At 45.8% G+C, this 24,853-nt stretch overlaps 1 protein-coding gene across 1 annotated transcript in view; it reads right to left on the reverse strand.

Moving 5' to 3' along the window:
• Nucleotides 1-24,853, reverse strand: part of LOC135522446 (nucleosome-remodeling factor subunit BPTF-like) — a 55,791-nt gene that overhangs the window by 22,409 nt on the left and 8,529 nt on the right. Inside the window, 12 exon segments of the mRNA XM_064948713.1 lie at nucleotides 486-610; nucleotides 1,564-3,466; nucleotides 3,706-4,011; nucleotides 4,366-4,501; nucleotides 5,384-5,513; nucleotides 12,899-13,030; nucleotides 14,464-14,612; nucleotides 15,285-15,503; nucleotides 16,542-16,891; nucleotides 17,574-17,765; nucleotides 18,307-18,546; nucleotides 23,663-23,883. Of these exon segments, the coding sequence (XP_064804785.1) occupies nucleotides 486-610; nucleotides 1,564-3,466; nucleotides 3,706-4,011; nucleotides 4,366-4,501; nucleotides 5,384-5,513; nucleotides 12,899-13,030; nucleotides 14,464-14,612; nucleotides 15,285-15,503; nucleotides 16,542-16,891; nucleotides 17,574-17,765; nucleotides 18,307-18,546; nucleotides 23,663-23,883 (4,103 nt within the window).

The raw sequence follows: 24,853 nt of genomic DNA on the forward strand, positions 1-24,853 counted from the left end.
CCCGCAAAACACCGGTCTCAACGTCAACGTCGGTAATCAAAACCACAAATGCTGATGCTCCAGATACTCACCTAGTCTAAAGAAGGCCAGTTTTATTGCTTCTTTAAATCAGAACAACAGTTTTCAGCTGTGCTAACATAATTGCAAAAGGGATTTCTAATGATCAATTAGCCTTTTAAAATGATGAACTTGGATTAGCTAACACAACATGCCATTGGAACACAGGAATGATGGTTGCTGATAATGGTCCGATAATGTACGCCCATGTAGATATTCCATTAAAAATCTACCGTTTCAAGCTACAATAGTAATTTACAACATTAACAATGTCTACACTTGTATTTCTGATCAATTTGATGTTATTTTAATGGACCAAAAAAAAGTGATTTTCTTTCAAAAACATTTCTAAGTGACACCAAACTTTTGAACGGTAGCGCATATGGCTGAGTGGGTGTTGAGATACATGCAGAGAAAGGATGGTCTACCTGTGCGCGTGGTGCCTACAGCGGCGGAGGGCTTGACGGCCATGTCGTCCCACCTCAGACAGGCCCACAGTAGCCTCAGCATCAGACTGACCCCTGCCAGGGACTTCACTGTCTGGAGACGGTACCTGCAAAGAGAGACAAACAGGTTACCACACACACACACACACACACACACACACACACACACACACACACACACACACACACACACACACACACACACACATAAAATTCCTAAGTCAACCCTGGCAGCCAGGTAAAATGACCGTGTTCGTTCCTTGTTGCCGAGGTTGGCTATGAACCTGCCTCTTTGGTAATGCTTCCAAAGCTTCCTCAATTGGCCATTTACAAAGGTTGAACAAATGTTTAATTTTTTTTAAACAAAAAAACAAACATATTGGGACAGTAAAGGAGTACATCCCAAAAGGCACTCTAATCCCTATAGAGTGCACTACTATACCATAGTATGCCATAAGGGCCCTGGTCAAAAGTAGTGCACTATATAGGGAACAGGGTGCCATTTGGGATGCACACAGGGAGAGACATTCCTCCTTGTCCAGTGTGACTGACTGACCACAGGCAGGGAAAACATCCTCCGAGTGGTTAATGCGCAACGCGAATATCCTGACACTTGCAGACCGCCAGTATGATTCACGTCTAGCAGTAAAAAGGCAGTAGAAAGGCGGTGGTCAAAATAACCTGAGGTCTCTCTGCGAGAGCCACGACGGAGTCACAGGGGCCAAACCCACTAACGGCAAACAGAAGGCATAACCGACAAATCAACAGGACAAGACGTGAATATCGTTCGCCGGAGCATTAATGCTCGAGAGGTCCCAGTTATTGCGGTGCAGTGACTGTATCATAGCTCAGAGTTGATGGAGCGCAAGGCTGAAACTAACGCTAATAATAAATCAGATGGAGCATTAGAAAACCCATATATTTAAAGCCCTGAGTTCTCTCTAGCCAGGTAGTCTGGCAAAACTCAGGGCCTTAATCATATCAAAATAGCAGTTAGTTAAAGCGCTAACCCGTTGAAAACAGGGGCGCCAATGAGAAATCACAAAAACTGCGTTCTAACCTCCATGTGATGCCATAGGTGGGTCTGGGCGAGGGGTAGGGCCAGATGTCCTGGGCCGGCTTGGCGTTGTAGCTGAAGATGGACACTTCACGGATGCCACCCCGCCGTGCCAACTTCTTCAGGTCGTTGTTGGGCAGGACAAAGATGCTCTTACGCTGGCTCTTGGTAACAAACTTGCGGTAGGATGGCAAGGCGGTTCCCGAGCGCATCTTCTTGGTGCGCGAGAACTTGAGGAGGCGAACGCGGCCTTTGGTGGAGGTCGACGAGGTCACGACCCCCGAAACAGAGGAGGTTGAACTAGAGGACTCCTTGTGGGCGGCGAAGAGCGTGGTCTTGTACTCGGTCACCGTTTCGCTCTGGCTCTCGTCCGATTGGCTGTCGGGCGTGGGTGAGCGCACTTTGGTCACAGTGGTTTTGGTCATGGTGGTGAGCGTGGACACCGCGCTACTCTCTGTGGTTGAGACAATGGGCGCGGGCGTCGTCCCCGAAGAGCTTGAGACCCCCGCCATTAGCCGAGACTCTGTGGATACCGTGGTGGTTGTTGTGGTGGTTACCTGGGTGAGTATGGTCTTACAGAGGGATCCCACCCCACTGTTGCTGCTCTCCTCCGCAGAGCGCAAAGACGAGGGGGACATTTTGTTGGGCGTGGCAGCATCAGGCTTAACTTCCATGGGCTGGGTGTTGTTGAGCTGCTGGGTGGTCGTAGATCCGAGCGCCTCCATGTTGTTTTCCATCCTGGCCACCTTCACCGGGGGCTGGCAGTCTTGCACCGACACTATGACCTTGCTCTCCACCTCTACCCTTAGAGCTGGCCTTGGTTCCGTGCTGTCAGGCCCGGTCATCTCGGCTAAAGGGGCCACATTGCCGTTGAGCAAGGGCTTTAGGGGCGAGACTACTTGACCCTCTCCCTCCGCCTTGCCAAGGCTGTTCACTTTGACCTCAGAGCTGTTAGTGTGAGCATTGGAGGGCTCGTTTGGAGTTGGTAAAGAGTTGATCAAGGCTTTAGCCTCCATGCTGTCATTTCCATTGATCTGAGGTAGAGAGGAGGGCTGGGACCCAGTGGCGATGGCCTCAGTGCTGCTCTGTCCGTTGCCCTGCCTCTCCTCGGGCCCCTTCCCGTTCTTCTCTGTGCTTTGCTGGGGGGGTTTAGGAACGGCAGCTGCACTATGGCTGCCCTCCTGGGTTATACTGCTTGGAGGAATTGTTGTGGAGACGGGTTTAAAAATGGCCACTGCACCCTCGGTGGAAGCGGGCATGTCGCTGGTAGACTCTGATGGTCTGCCAGTGTAGTGGATCCCACCTGAACTCTGAGTTTCCATTGGTTCCGCTGTGCTGCTGGGCCTTTTAAGGCCTTCCTGCCCTGAACCGGCCCCTGTGGGCCCTATAGTCCTCTCAGGGAGGTCTCCCTCCTGTTTCTGGGGGATCATTTGGTTTTGTGTCCTAGGGAATGCTTCAGCTGCAGGCTCTTTGGCTGGGGTCGCTGTGGCTGGGTGAGGGAACCCCTCAGCGGTCTTTAAAGGGCGCGCCTGCACCTCCCCTTTGACTGACAACGGAGCAAGTGCAGGCGGCACCGAAGGGGTGCTGAACTCCAATTTCACTGTGGGACTCTGGGCCTGGGTCGGAGTTTGGGGCTGGAGTGGGGACTGCGGCAGGGCCGGGGTGGTCTTCGCTGGGGTAGGCTTGGCCAGGGCCCTCTGCTTCGCCTCCAGGGTGTGCTGCTTGACGCGCCGCTCCAGCAGACCGTCCAGCTTGGAGGCCTTGACCTTCTTCTCGTAGGCCACGCGCGTCAGGAAGCCCTGGGCCACGTCCACCACATCGTAGTTGAAGGGCCTTGCATTCCCCTCACCGAGCTCCTGCCTCACGCACGTCGTCTCCGTCTCGGTCCCCGGGCTGCTGCAGGTCCCTGAGAGAAAAACAAAATGGACACATAAGTTACTGGATCGTTTTTCTTATCAGAACAATGGCGAAGAAGCTTAGTGCCCAAGTATGGAACTATATGAGCCTCCCTTCACATTGGCATGTAGAGCAGAATAAGATATGATTGATTCAATAATATGTTTGACTGATAGAGCATGCATTTGTTAGCTTTAACTTCGCTAACTATCAACAAGGGAGTCAATGACAGTCTATAAAAGCGCTAACCTTTTTCATCGTCTTGTCCTGAGTCCGAGAGGCTTGGGTCCAACTCCATATTGTCAGCAGCCTCCTCTGCAGTGGAGTCTTGCATCTTCACCTTCGCTGGCTCTTCTTTCTTTCCCTCCTCTGACTTTTCCTTGGTCTGCTCTCCTGACAGGCGGTCTGCTGAGGGCTCTGGGGTGACGGTGGTTGCACCCCCATCTTTCTCTACGGGTCTTCTGCTTCCCTGGGGTTCTGAAACTACAGTTGTTTTGAACAACCTTGGCCTTGGGCCCAAGTCCAGCAAGTTGCATTTCTCGCCACGTCTGGCAGCTGCAACGGAAGAAAACATACATGTTTTAGTTATCATAGCCACATTTATATTAGTAGTCAATTTCACAGGGGACGTTATACCATGTGACTTAATAATTGAATCGTACATTTATCACAACTTTTGGCAATTAGGAAATAAGAGGTGTTTGACAGCTACGGGTACATTTGTCCACTGAATTCCTTGATTTCTTTCAAACCAAATCATAGCGATGGATAAAGATCTCTATTTGGATATATTTTGTTTTTGCATTGACATTGCCAGTGCTGTTACAGATGCCATAAAGGCACAGATACAAAGATGAGAGCTCTATCTATCTCTATTAAGAGGACACAAACTAGAACGCTCCTGCTGACCTTCCAGCTCGGCGCGGTAGTTGGCGTTGGTGTTGCCAGGCAGCTTGGTCAGGAAGCGGTGCACATGCGTCTTGCTGATCCAACTCCAGCCGCCCCAGCCCGTCACGCGATACTCCTCTCCCTTCTGCTTCCACACCTTCACACGGGAGAGAGAGAGGCGGAAAGAGCGGAATGACGAAAGTGAAAAGGAGAGAGAGGGGGGAGGATACAAAGGGAAGAAGAAATTGGGCAGCAGAGAGAGAAGGGGGGAGCGAGCGATAAACGAAGAGGACAGCAGAGAGAGAAGGGGGGATCGATCGATAAAGGAAGAGGACAGTAGTGAGAGAAGGGGGGAGCGATCGATAAAGGAAGAGGACAGCAGAGAGAGAAGGAGGGAGCGATCGATAAAGGAAGAGGACAGTAGTGAGAGAAGGGGGGAGCGAGCGATAAAGGAAGAGGACAGCAGAGAGAGAAGGAGGGAGCGATCGATAAAGGAAGAGGACAGCAGAGAGAGAAGGAGGGAGCGATCGATAAAGGAAGAGGACAGTAGTGAGAGAAGGGGGGAGCGAGCGATAAAGGAAGAGGACAGTAGTGAGAGAAGGGGGGAGCGAGCGATAAAGGAAGAGGACAGTAGTGAGAGGAGGAAGGGAAGAGAGAGAGAAATGAGAGGGCCAGAGGGTATTCACACCCATTAAGTAAACACATCTAGTAGGGCCACTATGTGAAAGTTGACACTTCCCCCGGAGCACGGACACTCATGCCACATCAAAGGGCTTTTTAGCACCGTTCGCCATTCTGGGAGGCAGGAAGTTGCAATTAAACATGTCCTGGCGATTTGGGGTGATGGTGGACGGCCCCGGTCATAAACAGAGTGGCAGCGCTTCGACTTAAAAGGGCCCGGGCTCGGTCGGTAAACAAGGGCCAAATGAAAAGGGTGTATGTGTCTGTGCATGTGTAGCAGCCCTTAAGTGTGTGTGTGGGTGTCTGAGTGAGTGCGTCTGTGTGCGGGTGTTTGTGATTGTGTGTGTGCGTGTGATACCTGGTGCTTGATGGGGAAGGTGTACTTGACCCAGGTGGCCTGCTGCATGGTCTCCTCGTCCTCCAGCTTCTTCTCCCTCTTCTTCACCTTCTCCTTCTCCTCCCGCTCCATGGACGTCATACGGTGTAGCCTGCATGGTGGCACAGAAAGGGGGACGAGAGAGAAAGTCAAAACACGGTCAGTTCAAAAGCGGCTTCCTTCAAGAGGAGGGTAAACTCCCTCGTTGCTCTTGGCAATGCCCCATGCAACACACACACACAAATGATGCGAGCCCCTTGACTGACTCTGCACACCCACCCTTACTATAACATAATCAGGTCTTAAGAGGAGGGTCGGGGTCTCTACCCATCAGTAGAACAGGTAGCAGTGTTTCCCCTAGTGTAGAAATAATGTGCTACATACCGGGGGTGGGCCATTTTATCTGCTGCTAGTCACCTCTGGGTAAACTGGTCTTAGTGTGAGGGACGGGAGGGGACAGAGGAGCTGCTAGAGCAGGGCAACGTTCCACTTGGCGCACTATTCCCTATGTAGCGCACTACCTTTGTGGTGTACTATATAGGGAATAGGATTACATTTGGAAGGCACTGTGTGGCAATGTCAATACAAGCATATCACTTTAAATGCATACTAAATGCATTGCTTCTTACTAGTTTTTACTTTTTATTTAACCAGGCAGGCCAAGATTTGATTCGTATTTACACGGTCCGGACCGTTGTGATACAGCCAGGGATTGATCCCGGGTCTGTAGTGACGCCTCGAGCAGTTCCTTAGACCGATGCACCACTCGGGAGGCCCACTGGGGATGTAACGAATCACCGATACACAGTTGAAATGTCTCGCGAAAGACTGCTTACTCCCCACGTGAGGCTAGATTGGCACTAAAATCAGGTACAGATTGCGCCAAAGCAAAAAGATAATTGTAATTCATAACAGTCATGGGAGCCTGAGACTTGATAAACCGGGAAGTTTATCCAACAAGAGTCCAAGGACAGAGGGATACACTAGCTAGAACCTTCTTATCGTGGATCTGGTCGGACAACAAAAGCACGACAGTGGCTGGCCAATTGCATTGTTTCACCACACAGTGATCATCAGGTTGTACTGTAGTTGACAGGGAAACATGTGTGGACTAAAAAAAGAAGCATAAAAACGCATGTATCACAAAGCATGAGCAAATTAATTAAGACAGCTACAGTAAACAGACAGCTACAGTAATTTTGAGAAACATTGATAAACAGTTTGGTTGATTTTTGGGGTAAAATTAATCAGTTTGATAAGCAGCTAGCTAGCAGTTTGCTAGCTCCCATGCCAATGTCAAGTCTTTCAAAACGAATATCTGACTAACTATGAAGTTATAATATCTGACTAAATATGAAGTTATTTCAGAATGAAAAAGCTAACTGCCGAGCGCACTATGCTTTGAGACTTTATGTTAGCTACTTATCCCCAGTAACATAGTGTTTTCACTTATTGCATCTGCATGCTTGTTGCGTTCTTCCTGGTGCATTTTGTGAGCTGGCTGCTCGTTCTAAACAGTATAATTGAATCTGTTCAAAGCAGCATGTTCAGCAGTGGCGTTAACTCAAAATGACAAGGTTCCAGTTTAACAACGTTTACTCAACCGTTTCAGCACAATACATAGTTGCCATTGCACTCAGGCCAGGTTCATCAACAAGACTCCTGCGCAGGCGCACTAATAACGGAGTGAGAGCCGTAATAACAGAAATATAGGGATACTTAAAACATGAATTTAACAATCCCCCACTTTTCTTTAAAGAATAAAACATCAAAAACATAAATCAAATGTCACAACCATTATTTAAGTTACCCATTACAGATGGGTTGTGTGACAAAATTATTTGTATAACTCAAGCTGCCACTTTCCATTACTGAGTGGCTTGAGGAGCACAGGCTACCTGCCAACATTGGCATGGCAGGTAGCCTAGTGGCTAGATCTTTGGACCTGTAACTGAAAGGTTAAGTCTGTCGTTCTGCCCCTGAACAAGGCAGTTAACCTACTGTTCCTAGGCCTCCATTATAAATAAGAATGTGTTCTTAACTGACTTGCCTAGTCAAATAAAGGTTCAATAAAAAACACCGGATGTTCCCTTTTTAAATCAGACAGCCAGCAAGCTGCTCCTCTGTGGCCGACCTGGAAAACAGCTTTGAGGTATGGAATCACAGTTGTAGCAAAGGTCTGTGAGCCACCCCAGATAAAGGTCATCAACATGACAGGCAAGTACTCCAGTCACATTGCAATCTTGATCAAGCCAATAAGAAGACTGCAGGATCCACTTGTGACATTTTTCTACCTGTACTCAGCATTGCTGCCTTGACTTTGTACCAGGAGGGATGCATCTGCCAGGCCATACACAAACCTTTTTTCCCTCCAGTGTTCTTTCGCTGTTAGCTTCAGGCGGAGGTCGGATGTGAATGTCCCTTGCCAGCTCTATTCCCTTCAAAAATGCAGATTTGATGTCTATGGAATGAAGTTTCCATTTTTTCTCTCAGATCACTGTCAGCAACAATCTGAGTGACTCTGAGGCGCATGTTGGTGAGTCGTTTGGGAGTTGTTTAGCAGCCAGCTCCTCTAAACCTCTAGCCACGAGATGAGTCTTTTGGGAGTTGTTTAGCAGCCAGCTCCTCTAAACCTCTAGCCACTAGATGAGTCGTTTGGGAGTGGTTTAGCAGCCAGCTCCTCTAAACCTCTAGCCACTAGATGAGTCGTTTGGGAGTTGTTTAGCAGCCAGCTCCTCTAAACCTCTAGCCACGAGATGAGTCTTTTGGGAGTTGTTTAGCAGCCAGCTCCTCTAAACCTCTAGCCACTAGACGTGCTTTAGGCACTATTCCAGTTAAGGATTCTTTAAGGGTTCACACCCACCTTGTTGAGACACATTCTTGGCCAATGTCTTGACTTCCACAAACACTACATTATTCCTCCAATTACAGGGCTCATCTAGTTTAGCTGCGTCAAAAGACACGTCCTTTATTTCTCGATTCTCCATTCGTTCAATTCTGAGCTTATTAACAAGTGACAGGTCAGCTGACCCTGTTGTACCAGAAAGTGTAGCTGGTTCAGAGTACTGCAAGTTGTACCAGTTCTGGTGTTTTCCTTTGGCTTTTCCTGTTCATCCAATGACAGTTGCTGTGTGTGGAATACCACTTTCTCTGTCCATGTATTTAACAGTTTGTCCAGTTTTCAGATTGGAACAACCATGCTGTCTTAACACATGTGGCTGTTGTTGGATGTTTTCCTAATTTGAACTCTCAATAGTATTTACCTGTGTCATCGTTGAAGGTCTCTGCTCCATTTCCTGTATCAGTTTCAGTGACCATTAGGGATGCACGATATATCGGTGAACATTAGCTAAAAATGCCAACATCGGTATCAGCTGATGTCTAGTTGAATGCTGATGTGCAAAACCGATGTCAAAGCTGACGTGCATACCTATATAACGTAGGTACATGTCTTAATGACGCCATGTAAAGTTAGCGCTAAACATGCAACACAGCATTCATAACCTAGCCCACAATGTCTGCTGTGTGGATCGAGCAGTCAACGAGTCGACCAAGTTTGACCCGACCGGAGTTACACAGTAATAGCGTCACTGCTATTAGCTTTAAGACATACATACTATGGAAAGCCATTTGGGTCTTTGCTTGTCAAAAAAGATACAGTAGCACTGTTAAAGCTGTACAAAAATGTCTGCAAACAAGCAAACACAGGCCACGAATACCACGTTGGTAATAAAGCATCATTTGTACGACCACAACTTCTGGGGTAGCTAGCTTTAGCTTGGTACCTAGCTAGCACCAATACAACCAGCCTGAAAACAATGACCAGTGGAAACTGCAGTCATATTCATTATTCTTTGCAATGATTTTGGAATCCTTGTGAGTAAGTATTAGCTAGGTTGCCACATTGAAATTGAACTTCAGTTCATGAAAATAAATAGCTAGCCAGCTACTGAACCCTGTTGCCCAAAGCAAACGTTATAAGCAGCCCGCAAGCTTCATCTGGCTAGTGAGACTCAACCGGACTTGGTTATGTGTTGTGAAGCAATAAGGATTAGGCACAAAAGTGGAATTGCAGTTTGCCCTCAAAATAAAAGTAGGTTATTGACAGTGATGCAAATGAATACAAATAGTAGAATGCCATAATTTTATTTTGAAGGCTAACCGCAGTCTACTATTGTGGCTAGCTTCACATAGATGGGTCCGACCACCATTACTCAAATAAAAACTGTCTTATAAATTAGGGTTATTTTGGATGATGACACCTAGCTATACAGCTAGCAGGCTAACTATAGCTACTGAAACAGATTGTCGTTTTGCTATATTTTGGGGAAGAACATTGTTTGCATTCATGAGCTAGCTAGCTTAAAAAAATAAAAAAAGACCAGCACTGTAGGTGCGCGAGACTACGTCACCAGCATCATAGCATACGTATCGATGAATTGTTGTGACATGAAATACAAGTGAAAGTGTAATCAATGTGTAATAACTATGTCAAAAATGTATGAACGTGTTAAATTATTATATGACGTGCAGTCATATATGCTTGGTCAACAAGCATATTTGACACGTAAAAAAGTGTTATCTTTTTTGACACGCAAAGACCCAAACTGCATTCCATAGAAATCCTGGTTTAGAATGAAACAAATGTTGTTATTTTTTTACGTTTATTTAACTAGGCAAGTCAGTTGAGAACAAATTCTTATTTTCAATGACGGCCTAGGAACAGTGGGTTAACTGCCTGTTTCGGGGCAGAACGACAGATTTGTACCTTGTCAGCTCGGGGATTTGAACTTGAAACCTTCCGGTTACTAGTCCAACGCTCTAACCACTAGACTACCCTGCCGCACTTGATCAAGCCAATAAGAAGACTGCAGGATCCACTTGTGACATTTTTCTACCTGTACTCAGCATTGCTGCCTTGACTTTGTACCAGTAGGGATGCAATGAAACAGCACAGCAAGTAAGTGAAAGAAATAGGTTTTGATTGTGTTTTACTGGTAATGGGGACATACGTACATGTCAACAAAATAACTTTTTGGCCAGTGTGTGTGTGTGTGTGTAATCTTTATTTAACTTGGCAAGTCAGTTAAGAACAAATTCTTATTTACAATGACAGCCTACCCCGGCCAACGCTGGGCCAACTGTGCACCATCCTATGGGACTCCCAATCACAGCTGGATGTGATACAGCCTGGACTCGAACTAGGGACTGTAGTGACGCCTCTTGCACTGAGATGCCATGCCATAGACCCCTGCATCCATGTGTGCGTTAACTTTTAACTGTACCAGAATGCTTAAAAGGCCGCTAAAATGTTAAATATCGATTATCGATATCGGGGTTTTTGTCAAGGAAAATATTGGATATCGGTATCGGCCAAAAATGTCATATCGGTGCATCACTAGAGTCCATATCCTTGGATGCAACATCTGGTAGGTTTGTGTCTGTTAATGTGTCCTTGTGGTCATTTTCAGTAGGAGACTGATTCTCAGCAACAGCCCCTCCATCTTGTTGATCATTTACTTTCCGCAATCTTGAGTGATGCACCCTGACAATGGTGAAATGGTGAAATATCACCACACCATCTTAGCCAATGACTACTCCCGGTCCTTTCCACTCTTGACAGTCAACTCGTTTGTCGTGCACTTTGTTTCCAGTCTCGTACGTCTCATCCGTGAGTCGAAGAGGTTAATGCAGAGTCCTGTGAATTCTCTCTGAACACTCTGCTTCAGTGAAAGCTTTTCTTGCTGTATGTCATGCTGAAAGGTGCTGTCCCACCCATGCACTCACACTGGTCCCTTCTAGTGCTGGTGGCTTGTCACCCAGTACAGAGGGAAGATCAGGGTTCTGCTCAACACTAGTTGTATTGGCTGTAACCATGAACATTTTGCATTGAGTTTTTAATAGTAGGGACCACCTATTTCAATGTGACTTAGAATGGACGATTCTCCCATCTCCAAATTTGAAAGCTCGGTTGCTTAGTGTGTCAACCATAGTTTGTACTTATTTCATATTTAGTTCACTGACATAGCTATCAAGCCATTTTGCACCACACACTGTGTGTGTACACGCAGTATCAATCATAGCAGATCCTCAGGATTCAACTATGAAGAAGATTGGTTTGAAAACAGTGTAATGTTACACAGCTCTATCTCTGTGTTTACATTTCCCTCTGTTAGTTTAACTTGTTCATTGTATGAGGACAGTCTTTAACCAAACGGTAAGTGCATTGACAAAAAGCACATATTAATCTCCTTCCATATCTGTCCAGTGGATTTGTGCCGGGCAATGGCGCCCTCACCTGGTTGTCGTGAGAACGTGACATTTTGGCGCCTTTTCTCTGCTGCTCAGTGTAATATGCTGCGTCACTCACTCGCATTCCATCTGTTATTGGCACGACAGACGTCTTTTCACCCAAAATTATTTTTAGTGCCGACTTCATTGACGCAAAAGTCAGCACTGTACAAGCAGTCAAAAGCCAACTGTCCAGACAGGCAGTATCTATCAACTTGAAAGCTAACACAGAATCCGGGAGAACCATCTTACCAGATGTACCTCTGTTCAAAATCAATTAACGTTATGTAGTCCTTCTTTGCAAACTAAATGTATCTGGTAAGACTGTCAACGTTTGAATGTCTCGTAGGCACGGTATTTCGCATCTTTAAGAAACACAGAATCCAGCGCTCCAATCAAAGTTCCCGTACCATCATCCTTATTCAAATCCTCAACAGATATTTCCAGTGCTGTATCTCTCGCTCATCCTCCGAGCGATAATACCACCTCAAGCACTTCCTTTTTCTTGTCCAGATTAGTAACCTGTGTCCAGATTTCAAGTTCATATTCCCACTTTCATGCGACCTGTTATCGTCGAAGCAAGGTGGCACATTGGAGTTATTAACCATCCTCTGCTACCAACGTTAATTCAAAATGACAACGACAAGGTTCCAGTTTAACAACGTTTACTCAACCGTTTCAGCACAATACATAGTTGCCATTGCACTCAGGCCAGGTTCATCAACAAGACTCCTGCGCAGGCGCACTAATAACAGAGTGATAGAGCCGTAAAAACAGAAATATAGGGATACTTAAAACATTAACAGTGGTCTTTTCTTTTTTTTTTTTTTTTACATGCAAAAGTGAAATAGGTGTATTTATGCTGTTGCAGATTTCTTTATATACAGTATCTATTCAAAGAAACTACAGATAGTTTGAGAACTTGGCATTATATTTCTGCTACCTTGTTCACACCTCCAACCACCCCACCCTGGGTATTCAGCAGCTGCCACTGGTCTAGGGTTTACACTTGTTCTAAAATCGTCTGACTTTGAAGTGGCTGCAGACTTGTATGATTAAATGGTATTAAGGAATTATTTGAAGTGGTAATGTAAGGATGGCATAACACGGTAAATTAGGTTCCCTTGATGACTTGATGCCAGTTTAAAGTGAAAGACGTGACTGTGTGTGTGTGTGTGTGTGTGTGTGTGCTCTGAGTCTACTCGCCTAGTGTGTCCCAGAGAGTCCTTCCAGACAGGGAGCAGGGCCACAGGTTTGATGGCACACTCCAAGATAGCCATGGCCAGGGCAAACTCCCTGGCTTTACTGCACATCTGCACCGCCTTAATCCAGTTGTTCCTGATAAAAACCAAAACAAAGCCAAAGGGAGTCAGACAATGGTGTTATCCATCATGTGGAAGCATGGTGACATCAAATCACAACAGTGTGACTTTATCTGTCACCTGGGACTGCTTGGGGTCAGAACTGAACAAGAGCAGTGCACGCTAACTTCAATGAACATGTAGAAACAAACACGTTATCACCAAATTATGTCACACATTAGTATCTAAATAATAGCCTGTGCCCCCTCCCCCGACGAGGAAAAGCACACAATGGTTAAACGAACACTTAACCCCCTACGGTCGATGTCCACGCCCCCTGCATAAATACAATTAGCATAATACAACAACAGAAGTTTTTTTGTTGCATTGGATCAGTCTCAATTCACCTAATCCGTCTATGTTGCACTTCCGCATCTGCGGTGAAAGAGCTAGAGCAGTGTTTGTCAGACCACGAGACTTCCCGATAATCGGTCTTCTCACAAAATCGTCTGCAGCATTCCAAACGGTTTGGCCTACAAAACTATAGAAAGATGACTCTCACAAACACGATGGTGTTCCCCATGTTGCTCTACGGCCCCCACGAGCATCTTTGGACCCGTCTGAAGTTGGTAGAGCCCATCTACCAACTTCTGTCTGTAGTGTCCGAACAACTTCTGTCTGTAGTGTCCAAACAACTTCTGTCTGTAGTGTCCAAACAACTTCTGTCTGTAGTGTCCAAACAACTTCTGTCTGTAGTGTCCAAACAACTTCTGTCTGTAGTGTCCAAACAACTTCTGTCTGTAGTGTCCAAACAACTTCTGTCTGTAGTGTCCAAACAACTTCTGTCTGTAGTGTCCAAACAACTTCTGTCTGTAGTGTCCAAACAACTTCTGTCTGTAGTGTCCAAACAACTTCTGTCTGTAGTGTCCAAACAACTTCTGTCTGTAGTGTCCGAACAGTTAGGGCAACAACACTAATATGAGTCATCTGTGGAAAGGTGAGACTCTCACGAACATATACATCTTGGTTGTTTTGTTCTGGGACGCCCACAGGCCGCACAAGATTCGTCTGAAGGTGCCAGTTGAAAACATTTATGGAAGTTTAAATGGAGACTGTTTAATGCCAAAAATAAGGGGTTAAATACATGTCCAAGAAAATGTATGTTTCCCGATCTTTCTTCTCTCTCAGGTATAGGACAGACACTTAAAAACAAACTTCCCTTTCTTTTTGGGGGGGGGACTGTTCAAAGCGTTTGTATGGGCTAATAGCAGTAAGGCAAAAAAATATAATCATTCCACTTTTTTGTGATACTTCATGGGGTCTTAAAATTCTAAATCAAATAGCTTAGTAGAACCCACCCCTGGCTTAGACTTTTATGTGTTAAAAACATTTTGATCATATTCTTTCATAACATATAAATCAACCAACTAGGATCTCAAAACACACACAGAGCCCACATTCCATCCGTACCTGTGTGAGGCCCAGTTGGGGTGCATGAAAGGTGCGGGCACATTGGTCTCCAGCTGGATGATGGTGAGGCGCAGCGTGGAGATGGTCAGCACGTTGGTGCCGTGGATGGAGCCGTTCCACTTGAAGTCGCCTGCCGGCGTCATGCAAAACTGGATAATAAAATGTGTTTTATATGTAGAGAACTTTTCATTACATGGGGAAAATCACAAAGCACAGTACATCTAAAACAAACTTACAAATGCTTTTAGGATCAACAATTAGAAAGAAGAAAACAGCTCAAATCAAACAAGAACAGTACTGTACAAGATACAAAGAAGACTGAAAGTTGGCATCAAAGGCTTAAAGGGATACTTCCAAGTTTTGGGCAATGAATCACGTTTTCTACTTCCCTCAAAGTCAGACAAACTCATGAATACCATTCTTATGTCTCTGCGTGCTGTTTGAAGAAAGTTGTTAACTAGCGCAATTGCTATCCTGTAGACTTCCAGTCATTCTCTGCGTGCGGTTTGAAGAAAGTTGCTAACTAGCGCAATTGCTGTCCTGTAGACTTCCAGTCATTGCGCTAACGCTAGTTAGCATTGGCTAGTTAGCACTACCTCAAACTTCCTTTATAGTGGACGCGGAGGCATAAAAGCTATCCACGAGTTAACCGGACTCTAGGGAAGTAGATAAAGGGCTTCATTGCCAAAATCTCAAAGTATCCCTTTAAACAGTTTAACTTAAAACGTATCGCAAGTGTTTATTTGTTCAAGTATTGGTTGACTCCTTCAGGCGTGTGCAAGCTAAAGTTATCTTAAAATAAGTTTTATCTTAAAGTTTACCTTGTGCGAGAGGTGTCGCCGCTTGTCCAGGTCCTCCCGGTGCTGGGGCTTGTTGAGGGCCAGCGTATTTCCACTGTATTGGTTGTGGTAGACGCGGTACTTGCCCTCCTGGCCCAGCTTGAAGAAGAGGCTGAGTGTGCCCTTCATCACCACTTCCTTGCTTGTTAGGCTGCGGGTGCTGAGACGCGACACGTCGCCCGCCGGGGTCACCACCAGCACCTGGAGTGAGGAGAGGGGGGTCAAATCAAAGGTAAATCAAATACATTATATTTTGATAAAAGACGAGCGACACTTGGATTGTAATAAATGTATGATATTTTTAATACAAAACAAAACATCTGGGTTGGCGCCCCCCCCTTGGGTTGTGCCGTGGCAAAGATCTTTGTGGGCTATACTCGGCCTTGTCTCAGGATGGTAAGTTGGTGGTTGAAGGTATCCCTCTAGTGGTGTAGGGGCTGTGCTTTGGCAAAGTGGGTGGAGTTATATCATGCCTGTTTGGCCCTGTCCGGGGGTATCAACGGATGGGGCCACAGTGTCTCCTGACCCCTCCTGTCTCAGCCTCCAGTATTTATGCTGCAGTAGTTTATGTGTCGGGGGGCTAGGGTCAGTCTGTTATATCTGGAGTACTTCTCCTGTCTTATCCGGTGTCCTGTGTGAATTTAAGTATGCTCTCTATAATTCTCTCTCTCTCTCTCTCTCTTGGAAAACCTGAGCCCAAGGACCATGCCTCAGGAATACCTGGCATGAGGACTCTTTGCTGTCCCCAGTCTGTGACCTGTTCACCGGAAGTGCTACCTGTTCAACTCTCTAGAGACAGAAGGAGCGGTAGAGATACTCTCAATGATCGGCTATGAAAAGCCAACTGACATTTACTCCTAATGTGCTGACTTGTTGCACCCTCGACAACTACTGTGATTATTTTTATTTGACCATGCCGGTCATTTATGAACATTTGAAAATCTTGGCCATGTTCTGCTATAATCTCCACCCGGCACAGCCAGAAGAGGACTGGTCACCCCTCAGAGTTTTTCCTAGCCATTGTGCTTCTACACCTGCTTTGCTTGCTGTCTGGGGTTTTAGGCTGGGTTTCTGTACAGCACTTTGATATATCAGCTGATGTAAGAAGGGCTATATAAATAAATTTGATTTTGATTTGGCCCACGATTATGAAAAAAGTTTGGTACACCGAGCAACAACCTAAGGATAGCTAGGAATCCAACGGCTAATCAGTATTTTTTGTAGATTAATAGTGATCACCTCTTTGCCCTCCTTGTAGCCCTTGTTGGCCTCGTTCACGGCTTCCTCCACCTTCTTGCTCTTCAGCTGGCTTAGCTTACTCTCCGGGTTACGCAGGCGGGTCACCATGCGGCCGCCCGGCGTGACTGCCGACCGCTTTCCACCGGCCTCGCCGTTCACCCCCTGGTCGTCCTGGCTGTTGATAGAGGACTGAGAGGACCTGTCAGCCAGGTCGGGCTCTTCCGGGACCCTGGGGGCCTCCCTGGCAATAGTGCTGCTGTTACTGTTCTCCTCACCACTGGGATGAGGGGGCTGGCTCAGGCTGGGGACGCCCTCTCCCCTGGGAGAGCTAGACTCAGAACGTGCCTTCTCTAAAACCACAAATACATTAAAAGAAGAATCACAACATAAGTCACTTTTTAAAATCATGCTTTAAAAGGGATGTTAAACTGCAAAATCAAAGTTTGACTGTTATTTTCAGACGTCGAAGTTAGTCATATGTCAAAATGAGTCCACATCCCACACAATCATGCATGTCGATCCAGCTACATGCTTCGACCCAATTGAACGATAAGCACCAGGGATTCCGGAAATGATATGGTGCCTATCTTTTCCGTTCATTTTGGATTGGGACATGTAATCAAATCTATATATTTGTGTTTGCCTGGGATGTGGACTTCTCAAGAGAAGACCCAACCGACAGTCCCTTCAAAAGTTCAAATGACATGCAATGGTGCCCTCTAGTGTCATGAAGCAGCATGCGCGTCATTCCTGTAGTGCCCACACACAGCCTTTTACACAGCCAATAGGGGTATGATGATTCATTAGTAATAGTGATCTGGACCCATGCGTGTATTCAGCAGAGTTGTGACCAGCAACTGGCCATTGACAGCCAATGAAATGAGGGATGCAAGAGGGACAGCGACCAATGGTAGAGCGGTCCGACATGGGGGAGGCGGGATGTGTGGGGAGGAACAACCCAGGCACAGGAATTGAATGGAGGGGGATCATGAATGGGGTTCAAAGTTCACAGAGACACCACCCCCTTGGTACCTTCAGACTCCTGCACGCCCTCGATGTCGGTTTTGGCCTCGTCCCCAGGCTCTCGGGCCCCGGTAGGGAGGTCTTGCCCCCCCACGGCAGGGCTGGGGGCCTCTGTTGCCGGGAGGGTGGGTTGTGGAGCCGGGGGATCAGGCTTACTCCCCTCAGGGATGGAGCAGTCACCAGTAGAAGGAGCCAGCTCGGCTTCAATCAGAGAAGCAGATATTCAGATTTTGGCAAACTATGCTACATGTTGAAAACATTTTAACTGCATTCTCGCTAGAATGTAAATTATCTTGGAACTTGTGGTGCCAAGATGGCAGCCAATAAAATGACACATTTCAAACAGAGTTGGTCAAAGTGTATGTATCAGACTGCGTGTGGAATATGCGCAACAAGCACCTCCAGCGTGTGTATATAGAAGATGCTGTAGTGTAATGAGACTAGTAGGCATTGCGTAAAACTGTGTGAGGATGCTTATTACGGAGGGGTTATCAGCAGTATTGCTGAAGGCATTGTTTTAAGTTGACAAAGTGGTCTCCGATGGGTTGACAGCGCAACACAAGGGATTTCTAATTGGCTCAGAAAGAGGAGAGCGCAGTGGGAAACGGATCAATAATTCATTAGGCCTACATTGCTCTATATCAAAACGCAGTAATATCAAACAGCCCGTAAAGCCTGAAGGACCACGATGTAGCGGTAGCTGTAGTTAGATGGTATGTGTGTGTGTGTGTGTGTCTCTTACCTGTAATGGTGGTCCCCTCCTTGGTCGCCTTGTCCTTGACAGCTTTACCCTCCCCTGCTCCCTCCTCCTCTCCCTTCTTCTCTAGGTCGTCAGTCTTCTCCTTTGGCTCTCCCCCTTCCGTCTCCTCCTCCTTCCGGAGAGTTCCCTGCGCCTCCGCCTTCTCTCTCTCCTCGGCCGCCCGGCGCTTCATCTCCTGCAGCTCCTGCTCCTGCTTGGCCCTCAGCCGGTTCAGGATCTCCTCTGGAGAAGGGAGAGGACACCGACGGATTGATTCATTTCATTGATTAGATCGTCAAAATACATATTATTGCATGTCTTAAATGTTTAATTGTGGGAAAACTAAACATCCTTAAAAACGCTCAGCCCCCCCAAAAAGATCAAATAACTAGCCGTGTGTAGACTAAACACGATCAAGGACAACAGAGTTACGGTGATTAGTCGGGTAGAAACTGAAACCAGCAGGACTGTAGAAAGGCGCTGCGTTATGCACCCCTGAGCTACACCTCGACTGTCTCATACGGTCTGAGCATAAACTACGGTTTTATTGACTTGACCATAAAACAGTTCTAACTCAGAGCATTCTTCGTATTCTTGCCAGCAAGCGATGGTGTGTGTGTGTGTATAGAGTCAGTCAGCCTGTGCTTTCACTAAAGCTTTATCCCGCACTAACAGAGCACGCTGAAATTGATACATTCTGATTCTGATTTGACCACGGCGCAATTCTGCCAGACCAATCAAACACTCACACCTGTGCTTGAAAGCCCGCCACTAACAGTGCATCTCTCTGGGCTGTACTATAGGAATGGCCATGGAGTCCGTCTGGGAAACGAGCACCTTATAGCACCCGGCTGTGCTTTGAATTGAACACCGCCTTAAAATGACACTTATCTGAAATGATAGCCGCATAGCGAGAACTTGTCACGGTTTATACAACTGCTCAATGCGGTAGAACAAAGAAACAGAGCCTGTATTCATGTGTGACTTCCCCTCTACGGCAGGAACACATTGGGAGTAATTGAAATCGGACTCTGTGACGAAGCAGGTGATTCCATATTTCGGGGGTGTGGGGGAGTGGGATGGTGACAAAGAAAAACGTGTTGTTTCAGGCATCAACGATAGCCTACTTCCTCTGTCATTTGTCGCCGGAGCGTGTGTGTGTGTGTGTGTGTGTGTGTGGGCGGTGGAGAAGCCTTGACAGCAGCCTGAAGTGTCTTCCTAAGGGGCTCAATCTGGGATCTGTCATCGCTTTCCTGATGCCAGTGTGTGTGTGTGTGTGGTGATTGTCTACGTGTGTGTGTGTGTGAGAGAGAAAGTGGTTAAAAGGCACTTTCAGACATCATGTGATTTCCACAGTGTGTGTGCAGGAACGGGTCGTAAGTAGACTCACTGGTGAGATTTCAAACCACTCATTCTCAATGGGAGGCACACCAACAGAGAACTGGATCTCAGTCTGTATCCGAAGTCCATCACAAGTGTACCGTTACAATAGCCTGGTCCCACATCTGTATATATATAACTCTATAGCAAAGTCCTACGGTCATTGCCATGTCAAACGTAAAATAAGATCTAGGACCAGGCTACAGATACAAGTCCCAATCTAAAAAGACTCAGCAATAGCATACATAGCCTAATAGCTGTTACAACAGCTTCCTATTATTGGCGTCACCCTCGAGGCAACTTATAGGTAAAAGGATTGGATAGCCTTAACACCCTATCACATTCAACCATCCCATTTGTTCTTTAATCAGATCAGTTGTCATGAAGGAGAGGAGATAACAGGAGGTAACAGTTTGGAGCCCAGCCAAACTGGGACTGGAGAATGGGTACTGGTTCCTATGGCCCTTCAACATGACTGAGTAGTATTCACTTAACTGGGGGGCAGGGGGGAGAGAGAGAGAGCAAGCAAGAGAGATCGAGGGAGAAGGAGATATGAGAGAGAGAGGGGCAGAGAGAGAGAAAGAGAGCGAGCAGGATAAAGAGAGAGATAGCTTAGAGGCGAGACAGACGAGGCAGAGGAGGAGCCATTGGCAGGCTCTCTGGTGTTAGACAATGGAGCCCCTCACACGCTCAGAATCAGGGACCTTTGGCTCAGAAGGACTGTCCTGGCTAACTTGGCTACGTATAGAAGACAGTTGGACACTAGGCACAGCCATGTCCCTCCTCGTTTTCCATCTCCCTCGCTTTCTTTGTCACTTTTATCTCTCCTCTATCTCAGTCACTCTTTCTCCATCTCTTCCCTCCCCTTTCTTGACATTTTGCCTCTATTTTCTTCCACTGTTCCTCAACCCCCCCCAACCAATGACCATTGACTCTCTATCTGACCATCTCTCCCTCTTTCCACCTCAGAGGCATTCAGTCCTGCCATCTTGGACCTCGTCCCAGTGAAGCCTGCTGGAACAGTGCCACAGTCCCCAGAGCCAACAGCCAGGCCAAGTCAGCACAGGAGGCGATAGAGGCACTTAAACACAACCAGCCAGCCAACCTGCCACTGCCCCACTGATTAGGGCCTACTTACCCAAATATGAGGGGTGTGGAAATATTTAGGATTTTGCTTTGGGAAGACATGGGTAAATCCACTATGATAATCTGACAGAGGCAGGGGGAGAGGGATAGCAGTATGATAGTCGCATACATTAGTGCTGAGAAATTAGTGCTTAGAAATTAGTGCTTTTTGAGGTCGTTTCGGTTCGATTATCAAAAAATAATTACGATTTCAGATTTCGGTTTCAGTGATTTTTTAAAACATTAAATGCACTGTGGGTTGAATGCTATAACAGATAAAACTATGAAGAAAAGTCCCACGTTGGTAGTGACTGCCCATCACAAATTAACCATTCGTTGTTCACATTACTTTACTCAAATATTTCAGTTGTGTAGATTACATTTGTTTTTATTTGACAAATGTATTATTTAATTCAAAGTCATCATCTCCATAAAGCTGCTACCTATACCTGACAAATGTATTATTTTAGTAATTCTTCAAAGTAAATAAGGCATACTTTTATGACTGCTGAATATCAACTATCAATCACTTAGATCATGTATTTTCAGGTAGAGATACCTCGAAGAAACTGCTCTCTATGTATCCCCTCTTGATCGCACAATCTTCTGTCTCTTCCGTAGCACAGGTAAAAGAAACAGACCGGACAGAAGCAATGGATTATGGTCAACATAGTTAATTATTGGAAACTATTATTATTATTATTGACCTGTTGGAAACTACAACTCCCTACTACAGCGCACAGTTTGGGCATGATGTGATTTATCTCTGGAGAAACTGCAGCGCAATGTGCTGTAATGAGAAGAAAAGGGTGTAGATTCACGCGCAGGGCGCGGCACGATTCCTACCATTCGCAGATGGTAGGAATCGTGGTCGCAGGCAGTAGACATACACAGGTAGGCAAACAGGCAGGTGAATCAAAACTAGGACTGATTCTCACAAACGACTGGTTCTCACTGGTTCTCACAAACGAGCTAAGAAAAGGCTTAGTAGAGTCAAAACGAACAATACCTCACAAAGGCACAAACAGAATGAACTGAACTAAATGAGGAGCTGATGAGACCAGGTGAGTAACTAACACAGGTGAAATCAATTAACAAAAATGAAAGGCAGGGCTACCTTCAAGAACCCAATGAAACAGGGCTACGTTCAAGAACACAAAGAAACAGGGCTACGTTCAAGAACCCAATGAAACAGGGCTACGTTCAAGAACCCAATGAAACAGAACACAAGGTTGACTAAGAAAATAAATACAGAACCCTACATGTGCACATTGAGCTCACAGAAAAAAACTGAACGAAATAGAATTCAAATAATTGAACTGACATGATCAATTAGTTGTTTAAAAAACAAAAAAAAATGACCAACAACACTACCATATATGGACTACTATATCTGTAGCCTTACATGATGTGCATGTGCATATCCCTCTCAACATATGCAAACGTACACACACACACACACACACACAAAATGCTAATGTAAACAACTTGCACGAGTCATAACTGTAAAAACCCATACACACCCAATACCATGGATCTGAAATGTGTGTGTGTGCGTGTGTATGCTGCCGTGCTGATCAGTGCCCTCACATTACCAACTTAGAGACCGACAACATTGTGAAGTGCAGCCGTGGGCAGGAGGCAAATCGGCAGCCTCGTTGGAACCAACCGAACAGAGAAAATGATGCAGATGATGAATATCACACACATCAAGAGACAGAGTATCTGCATCCCAAAAGGCACCCTATGGGCCCTGGTCAAAAGTAATGCACTACATTTGCCATTTTGGGACACACCCAGAGTAAGTGTTTGCTCATCTCTAAACACCATTCATTCACCATAGGGGAATAACTAAAAGAGGAATAGAGCAGTAGACGAGAAGTTCTTTCAAAACCTCTGAGCATTATCAAGAGGCAAAACCAATGACTGATGGAAACAGCCAAACAACCAATGACTGATGGAAACAGCCAAACAACCAATGACTGATGGAAACAGCCAAACAACCAATGACTGATGGAAACAGCCAAACAACCAATGACTGATGGAAACAGCCAAACAACCAATGACTGATGGAAACAGCCAAACAACCAATGACTGATGGAAACAGCCAAACAACCAATGACTGATGGAAACAGACAAACTAATCATTGATTTTGTTTGTCAGAGTCAAACACTCCTTACCGGAAGTACCCGCTCTTGACTAAGTGTGAATCCCAAATGGCACCCTATTCTCTTTATAGTGCACTTCTTTTGACCAGAGTCCCATGGGGCCTGGTCAAAAGTAGTGCACTACATCGGGAATAGGGTGCCATTTAGGACACACTAAAAACAGTCTTATTTGAAGAAAAAGCCCAAACTGACTTTACAATGGAAAAACAAATACATAACAGCTTTACCCTACCAAAATGTGCTCAGAATTCCCTGGGGTCTGAATAGATTCAATGCAAAGCTTTCACCCTTCCAATGACAGTAAGACAATGATAGACTTCAAAAGGAATAAAACAATAGGATGTGTACTGTGAGAGAGCATTTATAAAGTTAGTTATCTAAGAGAGCTGCATACAGAGAGCTGCATTCAACAGACACGTTTTAAGTGCGTCATACCGGTAGTTTAATAGTAAATAACTACGCCAATAACTGGTAAAACATTCGCCTGAAATGACAATACCAGTCCTAGAATAAAATATGATTTTTTTTCTCCCAAAACCTGTGTGTGCAACACCCCCGGTGTACTGTGTTCCGTAGGTAAACGTTGCAGAAATGTCCTTAATAGAGATTTGTATTCTACATGTCAGATAGATATAGGTTACGGAGAACAAACATGCCCTATCTGAACGTGTCCAACATCTCTTACCGTTGGCGGCGGTGAGGAAGCACTTGTTGATGCCGCGGGCCTTGTTGGTGAGCTCCTCGGTGATGTCCATGTGCGTGTGCACCTCGTCCCTGATCTCCTCCAGCGTGGCGTACAGGTCGGCCTCCCAGTAACCTTTGTCCAGGCAGTCGATCAGCTCAGCCAGCTGCACCTTGGTGCTGTAGTACCAGATGGTCTTGTCCTCCTGCTCGCCGTCCTCCTCACTGGCATGGAGGAAGGGAGCGAGACCGGGGTGGAGGGTTGTGGAGAGGAAAAGGAGGAGGGAAGAGGGATGAGATGGAGGGGAAAGAGAGAACATGAGAGTAGGGAGAGGGAGAGAATAAGAGAGAAAGAGAGGATGGAGAAAGATCGATGTCCTTGATTAATTGATGCCATCATCAAATGACAAGCAGTAGAATGAAGAACATTTAAGCAGACACCTATAGTAAATTGTCCATTGTAAGGACATAGTACTGACAACTATTTAATACACGTCTCGTCTATGGTGCCAGTTCTCATTAAAAAGGGTCATTCCGCCACTTTACAAACTCATATTCATTATCTAAAGAACCATACCGGTGTCTAGACATGTGAAAACGGCATGTTTCTGTGATTGCAAAAATAAAAGGTAAAAAAAAAAACAACATCTTTTCAAAACCTGCGACTAGTTTCTCATCAGAGGGGAAGCTATTTTCTTACTCCACGTCACCGTGAATCTCATAGTGTTTTAAAATCCCAGTTTTTAAAACGTTCCAACTTTTGGCTACGTCTTCGGGTAGAACGTAAAAATGCACCGTTTTCACATACACTGTATGTCGACACTGGTATTGTGCTGGAGACGATGAAAATGAGGTTGAGAAGTGGTGGAAATGAGCTTTTAAATTTTAACATAGCTGCAATCTTGGGAAACATGATTATAGGGAAATTAGAGTTGTAACACCTTTGAGCACTCTAGGCATGCATAAGACATAGGCCCACATCAAATATCAACAAAACGACACATTTGACAGTTTTGTGCACAGCACGATCTAGGCCTGGGTCTCACTGGCCTTAGGCAGTATTCCAACAATCTAGTCAGCATCCTCTTAGGATGCAACCACCCACTCGAGACACACACATTCTCTCTCTCTCTCTCTATGGGGATGGTGTAGCTCTATTACGCTGCACCAGGTGAAAGACACTTTCTTGAGTGGG

Source organism: Oncorhynchus masou, chromosome 4 (assembly GCF_036934945.1).
Source record: "Oncorhynchus masou masou isolate Uvic2021 chromosome 4, UVic_Omas_1.1, whole genome shotgun sequence".
Lineage (NCBI taxonomy): Eukaryota > Metazoa > Chordata > Actinopteri > Salmoniformes > Salmonidae > Oncorhynchus > Oncorhynchus masou.